The 17,078-nt window shown below is 31.9% G+C and overlaps 1 protein-coding gene across 2 annotated transcripts; it reads left to right on the plus strand.

Annotated features, from left to right (window-relative positions):
• Positions 1 to 9,483: 9,483 nt before the first annotated feature.
• On the plus strand, positions 9,484 to 13,741 carry LOC113732463 (protein kinase STUNTED-like). Of its 2 annotated transcripts, none has more exons than XM_027258230.2 (9): positions 9,484 to 10,012; positions 10,116 to 10,198; positions 10,807 to 11,608; positions 11,718 to 11,966; positions 12,043 to 12,206; positions 12,300 to 12,379; positions 12,449 to 12,596; positions 12,859 to 13,008; positions 13,108 to 13,741. In XM_027258230.2, exons 1-9 carry the CDS (start codon positions 9,775 to 9,777, stop codon positions 13,354 to 13,356), a joined length of 2,163 nt encoding a protein of 720 aa, XP_027114031.2. In that variant the 5' UTR covers positions 9,484 to 9,774; the 3' UTR covers positions 13,357 to 13,741. The 2 variants fall into 2 exon arrangements, with proteins under 2 accessions (XP_027114031.2, XP_027114032.2); XM_027258231.2 differs by having other exon boundaries at positions 10,119 to 10,198.
• The last annotated feature ends 3,337 nt before the right edge of the window (positions 13,742 to 17,078 follow it).

Below are 17,078 nucleotides of genomic sequence, written 5' to 3' on the forward strand. Positions count from 1 at the left end.
TTTATACATTATCAGTATATAATTTTTTTATATTAGTATATTTAGATTATATCACAAAATATAAATATAAATTTGAATTTAAATCATGCATATGTGATATAAATCTAAAACTGCTATAAAAAATTACTACACTATAAATATATAAAAATTTCCAAAATTTTATTGTGTTTTTACATATTATTGCATTAATATCTAAATTTATTATTTTAGTATTTACTATTTACATCTATTATATATATTTTTTTACCAAAGCCAGAAGACTTTTACGGCATTTTACAAACCTAAATCCACAGGAAACCACAAAAACCGACAACTCTTGTGGTTCCTGAGGAGACTTATAAACTACCCTAAACTCCCTCCCCTCCAAACCTCGATGTGGGATAACAACCTAAGTAGGCGAGCTGCTACTAAAACCTAAAGAGACCTCACTCAACCCGATAGAGGCTGTTGTCTTTTTTACCTAAGCAGGCTGTTGTCTTATTTACATCTATTATATATTATAGGGATAATTGCAGAAACCTCCCCTGACTTTTATAGTAATAGCATTAACCTCCCCTGTCAATTTTGAAATAGCACTGACCTCCCCTATCAAAAGTTGGAGGCAATTTAATAGGCAAAAGTGGGTCAATTTACTAAAGTACCCTTGACATGATTTAATTTTACTAAATGAATGTGATGAGTACTTTCATCAAACCCAACAAAACATTTGTTAATAAAAATTACACTAAATTAACTATTTCTGCATAGTTTAACTAATTAACTAAATAACTGATAATCTAATTAAATGATAACTAATTATCTAATTAACTATTAACTAATTATCTAATTGTTAATAGTTATTAACTAATCAAACTATTTCTGGATAATTAAACTAATTAACTATTAACTAATTATCTAATTAATTAATTGACTAATTAACTAATTTCTATTTATCTAATTAACTAATGTCTATTTATCTAATTATCTAATTAACTAATTAACTTAAGCTGTTGTCTATCCGAAACTAATAAACTATTTGCATGTTAAACTAATTAACTAATTAGCTGCTTAACTAATTAACTACCTAATTATCTAATTAATTAATTAACTAATTAACTATTTTTTGTTTATCTAATTAACTAATTATCTAATTAACTAAAGTTGTTGTCTATCCGAAACTAACAAACTATTTGCATGTTAAACTAATTAACTAATTAACTAATTAACTAAAGCTGTTGTCTATCCTAAACTAACAAACTATTTGCATGTTAAACTAATTAACTAATTAACTAACTAATTATCCAATTAATTAATTAACTAATTTTTGTTTATCTAATTAACTAATTATCTAATTAACTAATTAACTAAAGTTGTTGTCTATCCGAAACTAACAAACTATTTGCATGATAACTAATTAACTAATTAACTAAAGCTGTTGTCTGTCCGAAACTAACGAACTATTTGCATGTTAAACTAATTAACTACTTAACTAATTAACTAACTAATTATCTAATTAATTAATTAACTAATTAACTAATTTCTATTTATCTAATTAACTAATTAACTAATTAACTAAAGCTGTTGTCTATCCGAAACTAACAAACTATTTGCATGTTAAACTAATTAACTAATTAACTGCTTAACTAATTAACTAACTAATTATCTAATTAATTAATTAACTAATTAACTAATTTCTATTTATCTAATTAACTAATTAACTAAAGCTATTGTCTGTCCGAAACTAACAAACTATTTGTATGTTAAACTAATTAACTAATTAACTGCTTAACTAATTAACTAACTAATTAACAAACTATTTGCATATTAAACTATATGCAGTACGCATTACCTATTTAAAGTATCGGCTCTTTATAGGTATTTTACTTTCAAACATTTAATTTATGATAAAAATATCAATGTTTGTAAGTAAAATTCAAAAAGTGTTACAAAAAATATCAATATTCTTACTTTCAAACATATAAATTTATGGCCCTATGCCCCTCCTTTTTTTGTAAGAATATTACTGTAACACTTTTTGAATTTTACTTACAAACATTGATGTTTTTATCATAAATTAAATGTTTGAAAGTAAAATACCCATAAAGAGCCGATACTTTAAATAGGTAATGTGTACTGCATATAGTTTAACATGCAAATAGTCTGTTAATTAGTTAGTTAGTTAATTAGTTGATTAGTTAAGCAGTTAATTAGTTAATTAGTTTAACTTGCAAATAGTTTGTTAGTTTCGGACAGACAACAGTTTTAGTTAATTAGTTAATTAGTTAAGCAGTTAATTAGATAAATAGAAATTAGTTAATTAGTTAATTAATTAATTAGATAATTAGTTAATTAGTTAATAATTAATCAGATAATTAGTTAATTAGTTAATAATTAATCAGATAATTAGTTAATTAGTTAATAATTAATCAGATAATTAGTTAATAGTTAATTAGTTTAACTATTAACTAATTAGATAATTAGTTAATAGTTAATTAGTTTAACTATTAACTAATTAGATAATTAGTTAAGCAATTGTCAAGCAAATAATAATTGTCAAGCAAGAAGAGGGCAAAATTGAAAGAAATTTCTTATCTCACTTCTACAAAAGTTGTCAGGGAGGTTTCTGCAACGAATTGTTACTGTTCAGGGGAGGTGAATGTAATTTCAAAACCTAAAGGGGAGGTTAGTGCAAATATCAGAAATCTCAGGGGAGGTTTCTGCAATTATCCCTATATTATATCACTATCTACGCTATACCGTGCTGTCATCGCTATAACAGCGGAGGCCCGGATCCTGGTCCTAGAACAGTAAAACTAAGCCAGGGGCGGTCCACTTTGTATGACAAAGTACAATCCTCGGGACCTCCGCAAGCAACTGGATCAAAATTGACGCCGCCCTTGTCGTCTTCTGAACAACAGTCAACATCCTTGATTAAAAAATTGAACCAAAGAAAGTTAATTAGTGCTGTCAAAACATGGGTCCCACAAGAAGTGACCGATGTCAGGGAAACACGTGGAGGGACGCCGGCCCGTTTGCAGAACCGACCAATCCTTGATTTCCGATCCGCCGTAACGAATCAAGTAAAGGATCCGATTAACGGTTTGGGCCGTTGGGCTGATGGCTGGTTTGGATATAGGAAGCAACCAACGTGAGGAAGCCGTGCGGCAGATCGTGGTGGGCTCTACTGGAGCAGTTTTTCTACTGGTGCCCACTAAATTGATTTTTACCAAATTGCAAAAAATGCAAGTGGAATTTTCTCTTACTTTTTATTTTAAAAAAATTCATTAATTGGATTGTTTCAACAAATTAACAAAAGAATTCTGAAAACTGGACTTATTTTTGTGTACAACCTGGATAGTGAGATTTTGGGTTAGTTAAATAGTTCTATAGTGTTGTCATAGGAGGATTATCCTCTCTAATCATGACCCTATAAGGGATCAATTATAATTATCAAGTTATTAGAGATAAAACTCAGTTGAGTGATTGTTTGTTTATTTGATAATAACAATCCCTACAACGCAGAGATCAGCAGAATCTATCACTTCATACATAACTTGATGGATGGTCGACAAAAATTTGAGTAGACCTGGTCATCATAGATCCTGTGTCCCAAATTTTGCCACATGTTCAATTCTTGAATTGATAAGTTGGTGTAGCAAAATTTGGACCACATGATTTGCATAGAACGAAATCTTTTAGCCCCTAAATGGATAAAACAATGTACCATAAGATTATTTTTTTCTTTTTTTTTTTTGTGATTAAAAAATATTTGGAGAAGTTTAAAGTGGAATAAATATAAAGACATCACAAAGGGTATGAATTTGACTTTGAATTCAAGCACTGAATTGAGATTCTTACAATATAATAATTTGTAATGTTGAAAAAATGTGCCCGCATTTGTTATGGGCTTATGGTGGATAAAGAAAAGTGCGGTGAATAGTAAAATAATGAAACAATTGAGAAATGGTGTTCAAGTGTTTATATTTGTGTCAAAGAGTGTTTTTGCATAAGAGAGAGATTTTACATGTGTGAGGGAAGTTTTGTCTAAATGAGAAAGAGAGCAACAAATAAATAAATAGATGAGGCTTGCTACGAGTGATCCATCTAGCAAATTCAGTTAAAAATTTTCACTTAAAATTTCGAACATAAATTAAATAGTGTTTAATGTACTAATTGACAAGGCATTTTAAATTATTAGACATTCTAAACTCAAAAGGTACTTAATAGATTAATTTTTAGCATTAAGAGCCTGTTTGGGGTCGCAGTACTTTGGCTAAAAAAGTAATTTTGAAGATTAAAGTATTTTTGAAGTGTTTGATGAGCATAAAGTTAAGTCAGTTGGACGGTAAAACACTTTTAACACAACCACAAAATTAGTGCATTTAGAACAACTTGTATATTTAAAAAAAAAATAAATATGAACAAATAGAAAACTATGCTCCACTAACAAATACAGACCAGAGAAAAATTTTCTGCATATTCTATCGTCACACATCAAGCTTAAGCACATAGAGATGGAGAGTATGTATTTTCACATTTTTAAATCATTGTTCTATAATTATATCACAGGGAGGATCAACATTGGATAATCATACATGGATCGACGCTACATTCTCCAATATCTGTTCTTTTCATTTTCATTTTCTTTAACACAAATGGCAATATATTACAGATAAACTTGGTGACACAAGAAGCATAAAGTAAACTGGTAGGTTCTGTATTTAACAAAAATTAAATATTTGAGAGTAAATACAAATCTGTATTTGAGAATAAATATTTGTGATAAAGTAAATGTTTGAAAATAAAATACATGTAAAGAGCTAGTACTTTAAATAGGCAATACGTATTTGCCTATAAACTACGCTCGTTAAAGTTTATTAATTGTTAATTAATTTGTAATACTTTGCCATTCATTGGACATGTGGCACAAAGGACAAATCAGGTACAAAATTCTAATTTCACTCTCTAAAATAATATTTTAATCATTTGGACTGAATTTGTAAAGGATTAGTAACCTCAGGGGAGGTCAGTGTAATTGTTCAAATCACAGGGGAGGTAAGTGTAAATGTCAGAAACCTTAGGGGAGGTTTCTGAAATTATCCCTAGAAATTAACAATCACTAAATAATGACACTAAAGTTTGTCATGACTGAATACTATGTACATAGTTTGTCTTTTGTATTTTGCAAAAATATAAGTTTTAATTTCTTAAACCCTAAAGACTAAAGTCAAAATGTAATAAAAATTTAACTCAGTCAAATTTGAGAATTGAACTGCTTCTTCTACTTAAAATCTAGTTTGCCACATTTGTAAATGTGACTAGGCATGCGTTAATAGGCAAATATTATACAAATATAATCCAAATCATCACGTGTTTCTAATCCAAGTCATCGCGTTTTTCTTGGGTTTGAATCCAATTTTTCAAACCCGGATGCTATTAAGATCCACGTCCAATGAAAGATTCATGGGTTTAAATAGAATCTGATTTTATATGATCTATACTCAAATTCAGACTCAAGCCTAGATTTTATCCACCTACACACACAAAGTGGATGGGATATAATCACATGCAATGTAAAATGTTGAACATATACAAAAAATTTTATACAAATTGAATTAATTGTAAATATTTTATACTTTCAGCTCATAATTGTTACTTGCAACATTCTTGATTTATACAAAAATTGTTTTAACAAATTAAATTAATTGTTAATATTTTATAATTTTAGATCATAAATGTTGCACACAACATTCGTTAATGTTGATTTTGTTATCTAAAAATGGAAAGTGGATTGCATTTCTTTGGATCCCATATGTTTTTATTGTTGTTAAATTTGATTTTTAATTGTAACATCATTAAGAAATATCCATGAACACTCATTAAGCACCCAGGGAGGGTATCCGCATCTGCATCTGCAATTTCTTTCTTCAAACCCGTAAGAATTTGTGTTTGGGTATCGATAAATTTAATAGGTTTGAATCTGGATCAAGTAAATTCAACTTAAACTGTACCTATTAACATGCTTAAACGTCACCAATGCATTGTATAAAATTGGGCTTGTGATTATTTGTATAATCAGGAATAATTTTTACTTTCCCTACATTTGTCATGTTTCACAAACTGAAACCGAATAGACCCATCCACTTGTCTTTGTGAGACCAAATTTAGCAATTTCTTTCTCAGGTTAAAAGAACAAAACATACAATGCCCCATCTGCCTAACCTAATAATAATAAAAAAATAAATAAAAAACCTTCTGCCTAACCCAAAAAAGCATTAATCTTTTTAAATTTCTGACAACATAAAAGCAATAATAGTCCTTGGTGGGCCAAGAATTCAAATATAAAGTAGATTACTACGTTTTTCAACATTTTTTTTTAAATGGTAACTGTTTGGAAAAGAAAAGCATAACAAATGGACAATTCAAAAAGCCAAGTTTTTGTCCTTGGGGGCGTGGAATTGAGTTCAGACGAAGAATGTGGGAAACCTCTTGGAATAATGGAACATGATCACCTGCTATGTTCTGCTTCGTCCAAACACCTGTTTTTCTTTATCTACTAAAATATTTGTGAACTTTTTATAGTTTGATGTACTTTTTATTTCTTTAAATGCCTTGTACTTTGTTTTCTCGTCTTGTCAGAGGATGCCTTGCTTTACTTGTAGTTTACTACGTTTTCTGCTTCTTGTTTGTTGTTTTTTTTTTTTAATCAAAAGCACCTTTGTCATAGCTGTTAGAATCATTGCTCATCATGTACAAGAAACAAGTTCGTGATCATTTACGTTTATTCAGGTCAATGAACACCTCTACATTATACCGCAACTAGCATAATGTATAATTTTGTCAGATGAAAACATCCTATTGGTAAATCACTTCATTTCACTTAGAGATGTTCAATAAGATGGTAAAATTCCGCAAAAAAAAGAAAAGAAGGCGTAACAAATTGGTGCCTTAGTTTGGCTTTGGTTTGGATAGAGTATTATTCCAAATAATTATTTGAAATAATTACTGTAGTACTTTTTGTAATGTAATTTATGTGAAATAAAAAAGTGGTTGGAAATATAAAAAAATGGATTGAGAAATATGTTTATGATTTAAGCGATTTTTTTTTTTGAAAAAATTTGCTATCCAAACATAGCTGGGACTTATAAGTTGGAGGGATGATCTTGTTTGATTAATTCAATTTATAACTTAAATTTAATGAATTTAGATTTTAATATATTCAAATGCATTTTATAACTAAAACTAGAAAATCTGAATTCATTAAGTAGCGCTGAATTTTCTAAACAAATTTTGCTCCAAAAACTAAGTGATAACTTATTCACTTATCACTTAACTTGATATACAATCAAATGCATTAAATTTAGTACTTAACAATTCACTAATTTTACCTACATATATTGAAGTTGATATTTGACAAAAAAAAAAAAACAATTCACTAATTTAATTTATTCAGATTTTAGATTTTAGCTTTTAGACTTCAATTTTATCAAAACCAACCTAAATCCCTTCTGATGACGAGCTTACTTTTGCATGATTATTCAATCGTTGCCCTCTCCTACTAAATCTTTGTCCTATGTTCGATGTATTATAATAAACTCCCTATAAAACCTGCTAAAATTATCCAACCTTTCCGGTCAACTCTAAGAAAAATCTAAAATTTCCTATTTCCTATTGGACTATCATATTGCCTAAAATGACCAATTGAGCAACAATGACGCATCCAGATATAAGCATTTTTCACTTCTTGAATAAACCAAAATTTTCTAGTTAGTATTGGTTGCGTAATGGTCTCTCTTAGCGACTACAAATTGGTTGAAAGTTAAAATAGCATACATAGAAGATATCTATTGACCGAATAAGTTCTCTGGTAACAAGGCCATACAAAATTGTCTGTTGCCTTTTATCGTGTGTGGCAGATGCTACTACTACATATCCTTATCCAACAGAGCCCCTTCAAAACTTTCTATCGTGATATAAGTCGAGGATTCAGATCCCGCCTAATGCATCATATAAAAAGTATAGGGCTTCTTATTTTTTTGAAAAATCAGAATGTACAATAGCATTCTTATCTAATCTCGTGATTTACCCCTAACTCGTATATAAAGAGGGTGTTATAGTTCACTTGTTTAATCTCATGATTTATCTTCAACTTATGTACAAGTCTCTTTACGTTTTCTTAATAGAATATTACCGTTGTAGATAAAAAAAAAAGAAAGTCTCTTTAACTTTTGTGTACGAATATAAAGGTAAAAATTGGGAACAGCGAGTAGAAGCAAATTACAACCACTGAACTCTATTTCAGTAGCCACCACCTCTCCTAGTGGGGTGGAAGGTCAGGGATTCAATCCTTGCCTCCCACCAAATTATCTGCCCCTCATGGACAGTTCGATTTGTCTCAGCAAGCCTTCTTAGGAACTGGTGTCCAGTACCTGCAAGGGTTCGAGTCGCGTGATTATCGTGTTCGGGAGGATATGGCACCTCTCCTCCCGGGCCGAAGTGGGATTAGTCGGGTTTCGTAAGGATTGATCCAAACACTTACTCCGTCAGCAAAAAAAAAAAAAAAAAAAAAGGTAGAAGCAAATTACAATATCAACTATCCAAAGTTTATTTGTTTGCGTCATATGTACTATCCAAATTACCACTATAACATAATTAGGGTATTGATTTTAAATTGTCCTTCGCAAACTAATATTTGAGAAAAAGACATAAATATCATTATGAAGTACAATAATACAACAATTAGTCAAACAACCATGACAAGTGTCCCATCTATTAGCCATAGCAAATCATTTTCCCCCACTTCAATGATCGTCTCATCACCCAATATAATAGTAATTCTGCCTCTAAATTAAATGTAAATTCACAAGGAGCTTCCACGTAATTTTTATCATTTGTTTTAAGAGACTACATCCAAGCACTACAAGATGTGCAGAGGGCAATTGAATAACACTTATATTGCCAAATCTCACACCTAAATCTGTTTAAGTTGTAATCTTTTATACACCTTGGCTTAGTTATAGTTAAAAAAAAAAAAAAGGAAGAGCAATTACCATACACTAACCCTAAAGGTGACGCAACTCTGATATGAAACATATTAGGGATTATTGCTTGTTATGTTAGTATAATCGTTTCAAATATTCCTTATTCATTGTTATTTATTATTTCTACTATCTCATGAATTTATTTCTTCAATCTACGGCGATTTATTTACGTTAGTATAAGTAATGACGGGTGAAAAATGATTTTTTCCAAGATAAATTATGATTTGAACTTTGCTTTTAAGTAGATTCGAGCCCTAATGAACAAGAAGAAAATTAAAATTACCAACGTTAAAGATTACTATTGCTGTTTTCTTAAGTTAATATATAATCTCTTCAATGATTCTTTATTAATTGTAAATCGTTCTTTACTATTATTTCTCCAATGTGAAGAAAACCAAAAAAGGGATTTTTTCAATCAATTAAATGTAAATTAAAGCAGCCATATTTAAAAGCACAGAACAGTCAAACAGACACAAGACCTCAAACATGTCACATCTTTTCGGGTCCGAAAGACGCCGCCGTAGTCCGAGAAGCACCGAATAATTTCTCCCCCACAATCATTTTCTATTCCTCGCTACTTATAAGTATTTATCAGTCCCAATTCCCAACAAAACATAAAAAAAGAGAACGTGGAATAATTCATCTTCTCTTTCCAGTTCCCACAAGCCCCATTGCCGGAGAGAGACTGAGAAAGCTTTGAAACGGCGGCGTTTCGTGGTGGAAGAAGACTTTGAAGGATCTATTTTGGAATATAATGAAAGTGATGGGAAACTGTAGTCTGGGAAACTGTAAATGTGGTATTAATTATTATAATGATTTGAGCGGAGAAGACGGCTCCAGCGAAGCAGACGCCGGAGACGGCGGAGGAGCGGTTGTGGTGGTCGGAGTGAAAATGGATACTCGGAGTAAGGAGTTGCTGACATGGGCATTGGTTAAGGTTGCTCAGTCTGGAGATCGAGTCATTGCTCTTCACGTCATTGATCCCAATACTGGTATGCTCTGCAATTTCCCTCCATTCCCAGGGGAGTAGTTTTTGGCGTTTTTCTGTAATAATTTTTAACATTTCGTGATGAACTTTTTATTTTCATGTGGAAGAAGATAAAGCGACGTTGCTTTCGCTAGTGAAGTCATTTGATTCGGTGCTTGCTGCTTACGAAGGCTTCTGTAATTTAAAGCAGGTAATTTTCCATAACGTTTTGAGTTTCATTATTTATTTGGTATTGTTCTCAGTAATATTTACTGGTATTGTTCTCGGAAATTTATACCGGCCCTGGAATTTCACTCTTTTTTTTTGCCTCCTCCTGTAAGAAACGGAGTGGAAAAGTAGGATAATATGTGTTTGCAGGAAGAATGATGAATTTAAGATAGCATGATAAGGTTGGGATTCTTTATTTAGTTGTTATTAGCTTTGCCTTTATTTCTTTTGTTTGGTTTTACTGAGGAAAGGGTGGAAAAAAAACTAGGAAACATTCGGGATTTGAATTCTTCTGGTTAGAATATAAAAGCTTCGTTTGTAGGGTAAAAAGGTATATTAATTTCAGACCTTTGTGGATCACTTTTTTTTTTTTTTTTTTCTCCCTTCTTTTGAGCCCTGGACGATGAAATAATCCATGGCATGATGATAGTACTGTTTAGTTCATTTTTGAATTCACTCGATTTTTTAAAAAAATGATTTATAAAACATTCTCAAATAATTTTTAGTTTCTCTGTTGGGAAATGTGCATGGATAATATCCGAATTACAGTAGAATTTGATCTTTTACGGAGTTTGATGAATCTTGATTTAGGTTGATCTGAAGCTAAAGGTAAGTAGAGGATCTCCGATTCGTAAAGTTTTAGCCCGAGAAGCAATGTCTTATGGTGCAATGAGTTTAGTTATTGGGACTGCTGAAACCAATCACCCAATGCGATCAGTGGTATCAGTGGCAAAATATTGTGGCAAAACTGTTGGCAAAGATATCTCTGTTATGGCCGTTTATAATGGCAAGATAATGTTTAGAAGAGAAGCAACACATTCATCAGGGCATGATTTACAAGGTTCTGATGCAATGGGATCTAGACAGAAGAGAAGGAAGACCTCGCTAAGCTGTCCACCGAGTTTGGTATCGAGTACGTTTTCCTGTGAAGATTCCTCTTCACCGTTGTCATCATCTAGTGCTCTAGAAGTGGACAACCCCATGGCTTTGGTGCCCGTTCAAACTCAAAAAGTGCCTGAACCAAAGGCTGGGTGGGCTTTGCTCCGAAAGGCCTTTTTGCATTACCCAAAGTCATCTGCACTATCCTCTGTCAAGAAGTCTTCTGTAATGCAATGGATATTGAAATTACCCAGCCTGCAATCTTTTGCAGTTATCTGCCCTGATCATGAACACAATGTTTCTGAGAAAGACAAGCTTCTTTGTTCTGATTTGGATGAAGATAAGGGTACAACAGTACCGTTTGGAGCTCACAATGGGCTAAGTGAACACTTTTCTGCTTCTGCCTTGGAGATTATTCCAAAAGAACTTGAAGGTCTTTCTGAGAAGTACTCATCAAAATGTCGATTGTTCAGTTACCAGGAACTTCTATCAGTGACATCTAATTTTAGCCCTGGTACTGATTCCTTTCAATAATTTCTTTTCTGTTGGTTTTAGTTTGTGTGTGTGTGTTTTATTTTTTTGGTCAGGTATGTTACTGATTATATTGCTTTACTGTATTTCAGATAATATGATAGGAAAAGGAGGAAGCAGTCGAGTTTATAGAGGGATTCTTCCAGATGGCAAGGAACTGGCTGTGAAAATATTGAAGCCATCAGCAGATGTTCTCAAGCAATTTGTTTCAGAAATAGAGATCATAACGTCATTGAATCATCCTAATATAATATCTTTATTTGGGTTCTGTTTTGAGGATAACAATCTACTATTGGTTTATGATCTTTTATCCCGAGGAAGTCTAGAAGATAATCTTCATGGTATATAACTGCTTTTACTTTTGCAGCAAATCATCTATATGAGATTGTGGTATTAATTGGCTATCTTGGAAAATAGGTAATCAGAAGAAAAGTAATACATTCGGTTGGGAAGAGAGATGTAAAGTTGCTTTGGGTGTTGCTGAGGCATTGGAACATTTACATAATCGAACTGCTGTGCCTATAATTCACAGGGATGTGAAATCTTCAAATATTCTTCTTTCTGAGGATTTTGAACCCAAGGTATGATAAACATGTTGTCAATAGTTATGTACTTGAAGTATGGTACCGATCCATCTGTTGCTTACCCTAAATGTTTGTGTCTTGGTATTCCAGCTGTCAGATTTCGGACTTGCTATGTCATCCTCAAGTTCCTCATATCAGATTAATAGCAATGATGTTGCAGGAACATTTGGGTGAGTAAGATGTTCTCACTTCCAATTCGTGGTCTGTCTATTTAAATAGTAACTATTTTTTTTCGGCAGCTATTTGGCTCCAGAGTACTTTATGCACGGGAAAGTGGTTGACAAAATTGATGTCTACGCTTATGGTGTTGTGCTCCTTGAGCTTCTGTCTGGTCGGAAGCCAATTGACAATGGGCATCCAAAGGGCCCAGAAAGTCTGGTTACATGGGTAAGTTATGTATTAATATTGGGACTTGGGATTCTGTAATAAGTTGTAGTTTGGAAAAATGAAAAAGTGAAATAAACAGAGGGTAAGGTGAAGCATAATCCAATGAAACTAGTTAAACATTTTCAAGATGTATGTACTTCCCATATTCATTATAAGACTCCTAAAACCAGTTAAAAGTCTCAAAAGGTAAATTTTGAATATCAACAAATTGTAGTTTTCCTGCTTTTCTTAAGTTCTCATGATTTGCTGTTATAATATCCAGGCAAAACAAATTTTGAAGGGAGGCAAGGTTGCTGACTTGTTAGACCCAAGCTTGGTTAATGCTTATGATGATGAACGGATTGAGAAAATGGTCTTGGCAGCAAGTCTTTGCATCAGACGAGGACCTCAATTTCGTCCTAATATCAGCATTGTAAGCCAGTTTACCAATTTGTGTTGGCATTATTTTGCGTATTGTGTCTGTGTGTTGTTGCTGTATTTATTTTTCCATTTTATCTGATGACACAAACAGGTTGCAAAACTCCTCCAAGGTGACCAAGAAACAACTAGATGGGCAAGGCAACAGGTTAAGGGTATGGACGAAGTTGATGTTGAGGGTCAGCAATCTTCAACAAATATTCAATCCTTTATTAACCTTGCCTTGCTCAATTTGGAGGATCATTCCGTTTCTAGCAGCAGCACAGAGCAAACTATCTCTGTGGAAGATTATTTGCAAGGCAGATGGAGCCGGACATCAAGCTTTGATCAGACATTAGTCTGAAGATTATTACCAGCGAGAGTAAAGTTGTGTATTTAGTTATCGTGTATATATCTACATTTATTCAGTTGTTTTGTCATCTTTTCAACATGGCTAGGTCTTGGATGAGAGGTTTGCCAATTCTTTGACCTCCTCCTTTGCTGGAGTTGTCACAGTTCCACAAAGTAATTGGGGCTGTTTTTTGTCCTTTTAGTCTTCATGTTATTCCCACAAGCAAGGTGGAGAAGATGCTGCTAAAATTCTTCTACTTTGTCGGTCCTTCAGGCACAAAACCATTTGCTTGGTGATTAGGCTGATTGTAAGTTGTAGAAGGTGACGTACACAGTACACGAGTTTGGCATTTAGTTGCAAGAAATTGGCATCTAGTGTATAGTTTTTCATTGGCAAATTTCACTCTACATTCTTTTTTTTTTGTGTTGGGGGGGGGGGGGGGGGTGTAAAAAACGGCATCTGCCAAAGGGAAAGGAAGAAGTGTTTTTCCATGGAGGAATTTTATAGCGCTTTCTAGGTTGTTTCTTCAGTGTCTTCACTATTTTGTTTAGTTGCCAACTTCAAACTTGGTTTCTCTTAGTGTTAAAACAACTTGAAGATGGTCAATAATACTTTTTTCTGTTTTTTCTTCCTCTTGGAAAATCATTGGCCAAATAGAGGGAGAGCGCAATCACCACTACAGCCTTTCAACTATATCAATAGCCTCATTCCTTACGGCACCATTTGGATTGGGGGAGTGGGAGGGAAAGGAAAGGAGAGGAATTGGAGGGGTTTGATTTTTATTGTTTGGATTAATTTTTCATGAGGGAAAGGGTGGGAAAGAGTCTAATTATTTTCTGGAGTTATGGTTTTCCCCCAAAAGTGGGCGGAAATAGAGGGTAATGAAATTAAATTAATTGAAATAATTTAAAATTTTTTAAATGATTGTTTATTCCCTATTTTTTCCATAAATTAACACTTGATCTTTTTCCTTCCTTTTTTGCCTTTTTCAATCCAAATAAAAATTCAATATTTCCTTTCCTTTCGTTCTTTACTCAATTCAAACAAGATAGGTGGAAACCACTATCCTTTACTCTTATTTCCTTTCTTTTCTTTCCTTTCCCTTACTTGCGTTCAAACCAAACGATACCTAAATGATACTTATAATTGAAAGAGGAATGCAGGATCCTGGTAACCAATATAGTTAAACTCGGATTGAATATCAACTTGTGAGTATGATGTCATAATTATTTTATATTTTTATAAGTTTCAGAAATATTGAATTAAGTTTTTGGTTATATTCGGCCAACCATACAAAATGTTCCAAAAGTATTAGGCTTGCAATAAATATACAACTAAAAATTATATATGATAATGTGAATTCATGTCTAAATTATATCCATTCTTTAGAACTACTTGAAAAACTAAATTAAAACAAATCATACCTAATTCGAAATCTTTTTGTTTGGAATATGACTTTATAATGCAAGTTGCAATTACTGATGATAAATTGAGAAGATGATAGAGATGAAAACTTCTTGATATAGAGATTATTTAGAAAAGAGAGTGGTTTTGGTGTTTACATTAAATTAAATTGGTGGCATTTTCTTATTCCTATTAATAAATAAAAGTAGGTAACTTAAATTATATTTGGAAAAAATAAGACAAATAAAAGTTTGAGAACCAGGTCACTGATTTGGTCGATTTTGATTGATTTTTTGACCAAAACACTTTTGTGCTACTAATCAACTCAAAAGAAGATTGCTTCACAGTTGGACCGGTTGGACTGATGGGTTCGGTCCGGGTCTAATAGCATTGCTGATAACCGTTACTAAATTTCTGTGTAATACGAGCCCTACACCCCACATAGTGCATGTCCCATCGTTCTTTTCCAAATTTGCGGTCCTTTTCCTAGTGTACGGCCCCATGCCTTACGATTAATATGAGGGTAAAATATAAAAAAGGCCCGTGTGTTAAACTAACATACGAAAAAGTTTCTTATGATTTCAAATCATGCATTTCAAACCCTTATAGTTTGAATTAATTTGAAATATTGACAAAAATCGTTAAAACTAATGAAGGCAGGCGAAATGATACACATACCCTAATATATATAAGCAATAAAAAACCTTCTAACAACCATCCTATGAAACAAACTTACTGAAAAACTCCTGTGATTAAGTCAACTTACAAAAAAGTCCTCTATGGGTACATGTTGCTTTTATTTATTTATTTTGTGCATAGGAATAAGGTAACTTATATTTCGAAGTTTTTATTCATTTATTTTATGTATAGAGATAAGGTAAGTTTTATTTGGAAAATTTTATTTATTTATTTTATGTATAGACATAAGGTGAGTTGTGTTTGGGAGTTTTGGGTTGTTTTTGAAAATTTTATGAGTTCTAAGGGGTTTAATAGGTATATCAACTAGAAATTTGAATTAAAAAATTATTTTTCATGTCAAGCAATCTCAAATTCGTTAATTTAAATAATTTTTGTTAATTTTTTATGTTAGTTCAAACCACGAGATACTGGATTATATCATTTGAAACTACAAGTGCCTTTTTCTGTAGGTTTGTTTAACCACCAGGAGCTTTTCTGTATTATAAGTCTAAGGGTGTAATAGGTATATCAATTGAAAATTTGCTTGTTTCTAGTACAAATATTCGCAAAAGAAGCATGTATATTTCAAACTCGTAAATTCAGACAATTTCCGTCACTTTTTTAAATTAGTCCAAATCATAAGATACTGAACTGTATGTTTTGAATCTATAGAGGGTTTTTCTATATGTTTGTATAACCTTAAGGGGATTTTCTATATTTTACCCGTAATATGATTTATGTGATTAATTGATGAATAAGAACTACGTTCACTATCTCAATCACTTATCAATCTTCATGTCTCACTAGGTTGGTTTTTGTCCAACGTGATTAATCTTTGTTATTTCTTTTTTTTTTTTTTACATGTGCACATTTAACAGTAAACCCACGAGAATAAAACAAAAAAAAAAAAAAGAATCAGCTCCCTTCCCCCTCTTTTTTTTTTTTCTCCTCTTTACCCTGTTTGGGGGTCTTCCCCTGCAATGACTGGATGATATTATCAGAAAATATCATTAACTGTATGTCACACATTTTTTTTTTTTTGGGGTAAAAAGCCTACCCACGTCGAGAACTAGTACTTTTAAGATGAGGACAAACTAACCAGTGAGATTAGACAAATCATTGTAAAACTCGATCTGCTGTTCATTGTTGTCTTTTTTTTTTTGGATGAAACATAAACCAATATTATTAATAAACTCGCTAAAAATCGCTTAGCACCATTTGTTTGACAAAATAAACTGCATTAATAATAGAAAATACATAGAACATGTAACAAATACATCTGATTTGAAAAATCATTAGATTTAATATAATTATTAAATATAAACGATTTTAATATGAATCACAAATCATGATTTAATAGAGTTATAAAGTATAAAAGATTATATTGTAAATCACAAATCATAAAATCTGACCAATTACACGAGCTGCATGTCTATTCTCTTAAATTTGTTAACCAACTTGTTCAAATTCAAAATTAATGTTGAAATCTAACTATAAAACTTAAGAAATTTCATATCTAACATAGAGATATGAAAATACACTTAACTCTGAGAAAAGAATAATAAAAAAAAAACTAACCAAACTCCCACTATTAGTTTAAGAGAGAAGAAAACCCTTACTTATAAATATTAGGAGAGACAAAACTCTCATTA

The sequence above is a fragment of the Coffea arabica genome, chromosome 2c, assembly GCF_036785885.1.
Source record: "Coffea arabica cultivar ET-39 chromosome 2c, Coffea Arabica ET-39 HiFi, whole genome shotgun sequence".
NCBI lineage: Eukaryota > Viridiplantae > Streptophyta > Magnoliopsida > Gentianales > Rubiaceae > Coffea > Coffea arabica.

Excerpts from the sequence above, each read along its gene's own strand:
- LOC113732463 (XM_027258230.2), top strand. The coding sequence starts at position 9,775 with ATGAAAGTGATGGGAAACTGTAGTCTGGGAAACTGTAAATGTGGTATT. Across the intron at positions 10,199-10,806 it reads GCTTCTGTAATTTAAAGCAG|GTTGATCTGAAGCTAAAGGT; the intron begins GTAATTTTCCAT and ends ATCTTGATTTAG. Across the intron at positions 12,597-12,858 it reads CAGAAAGTCTGGTTACATGG|GCAAAACAAATTTTGAAGGG; the intron begins GTAAGTTATGTA and ends TATAATATCCAG.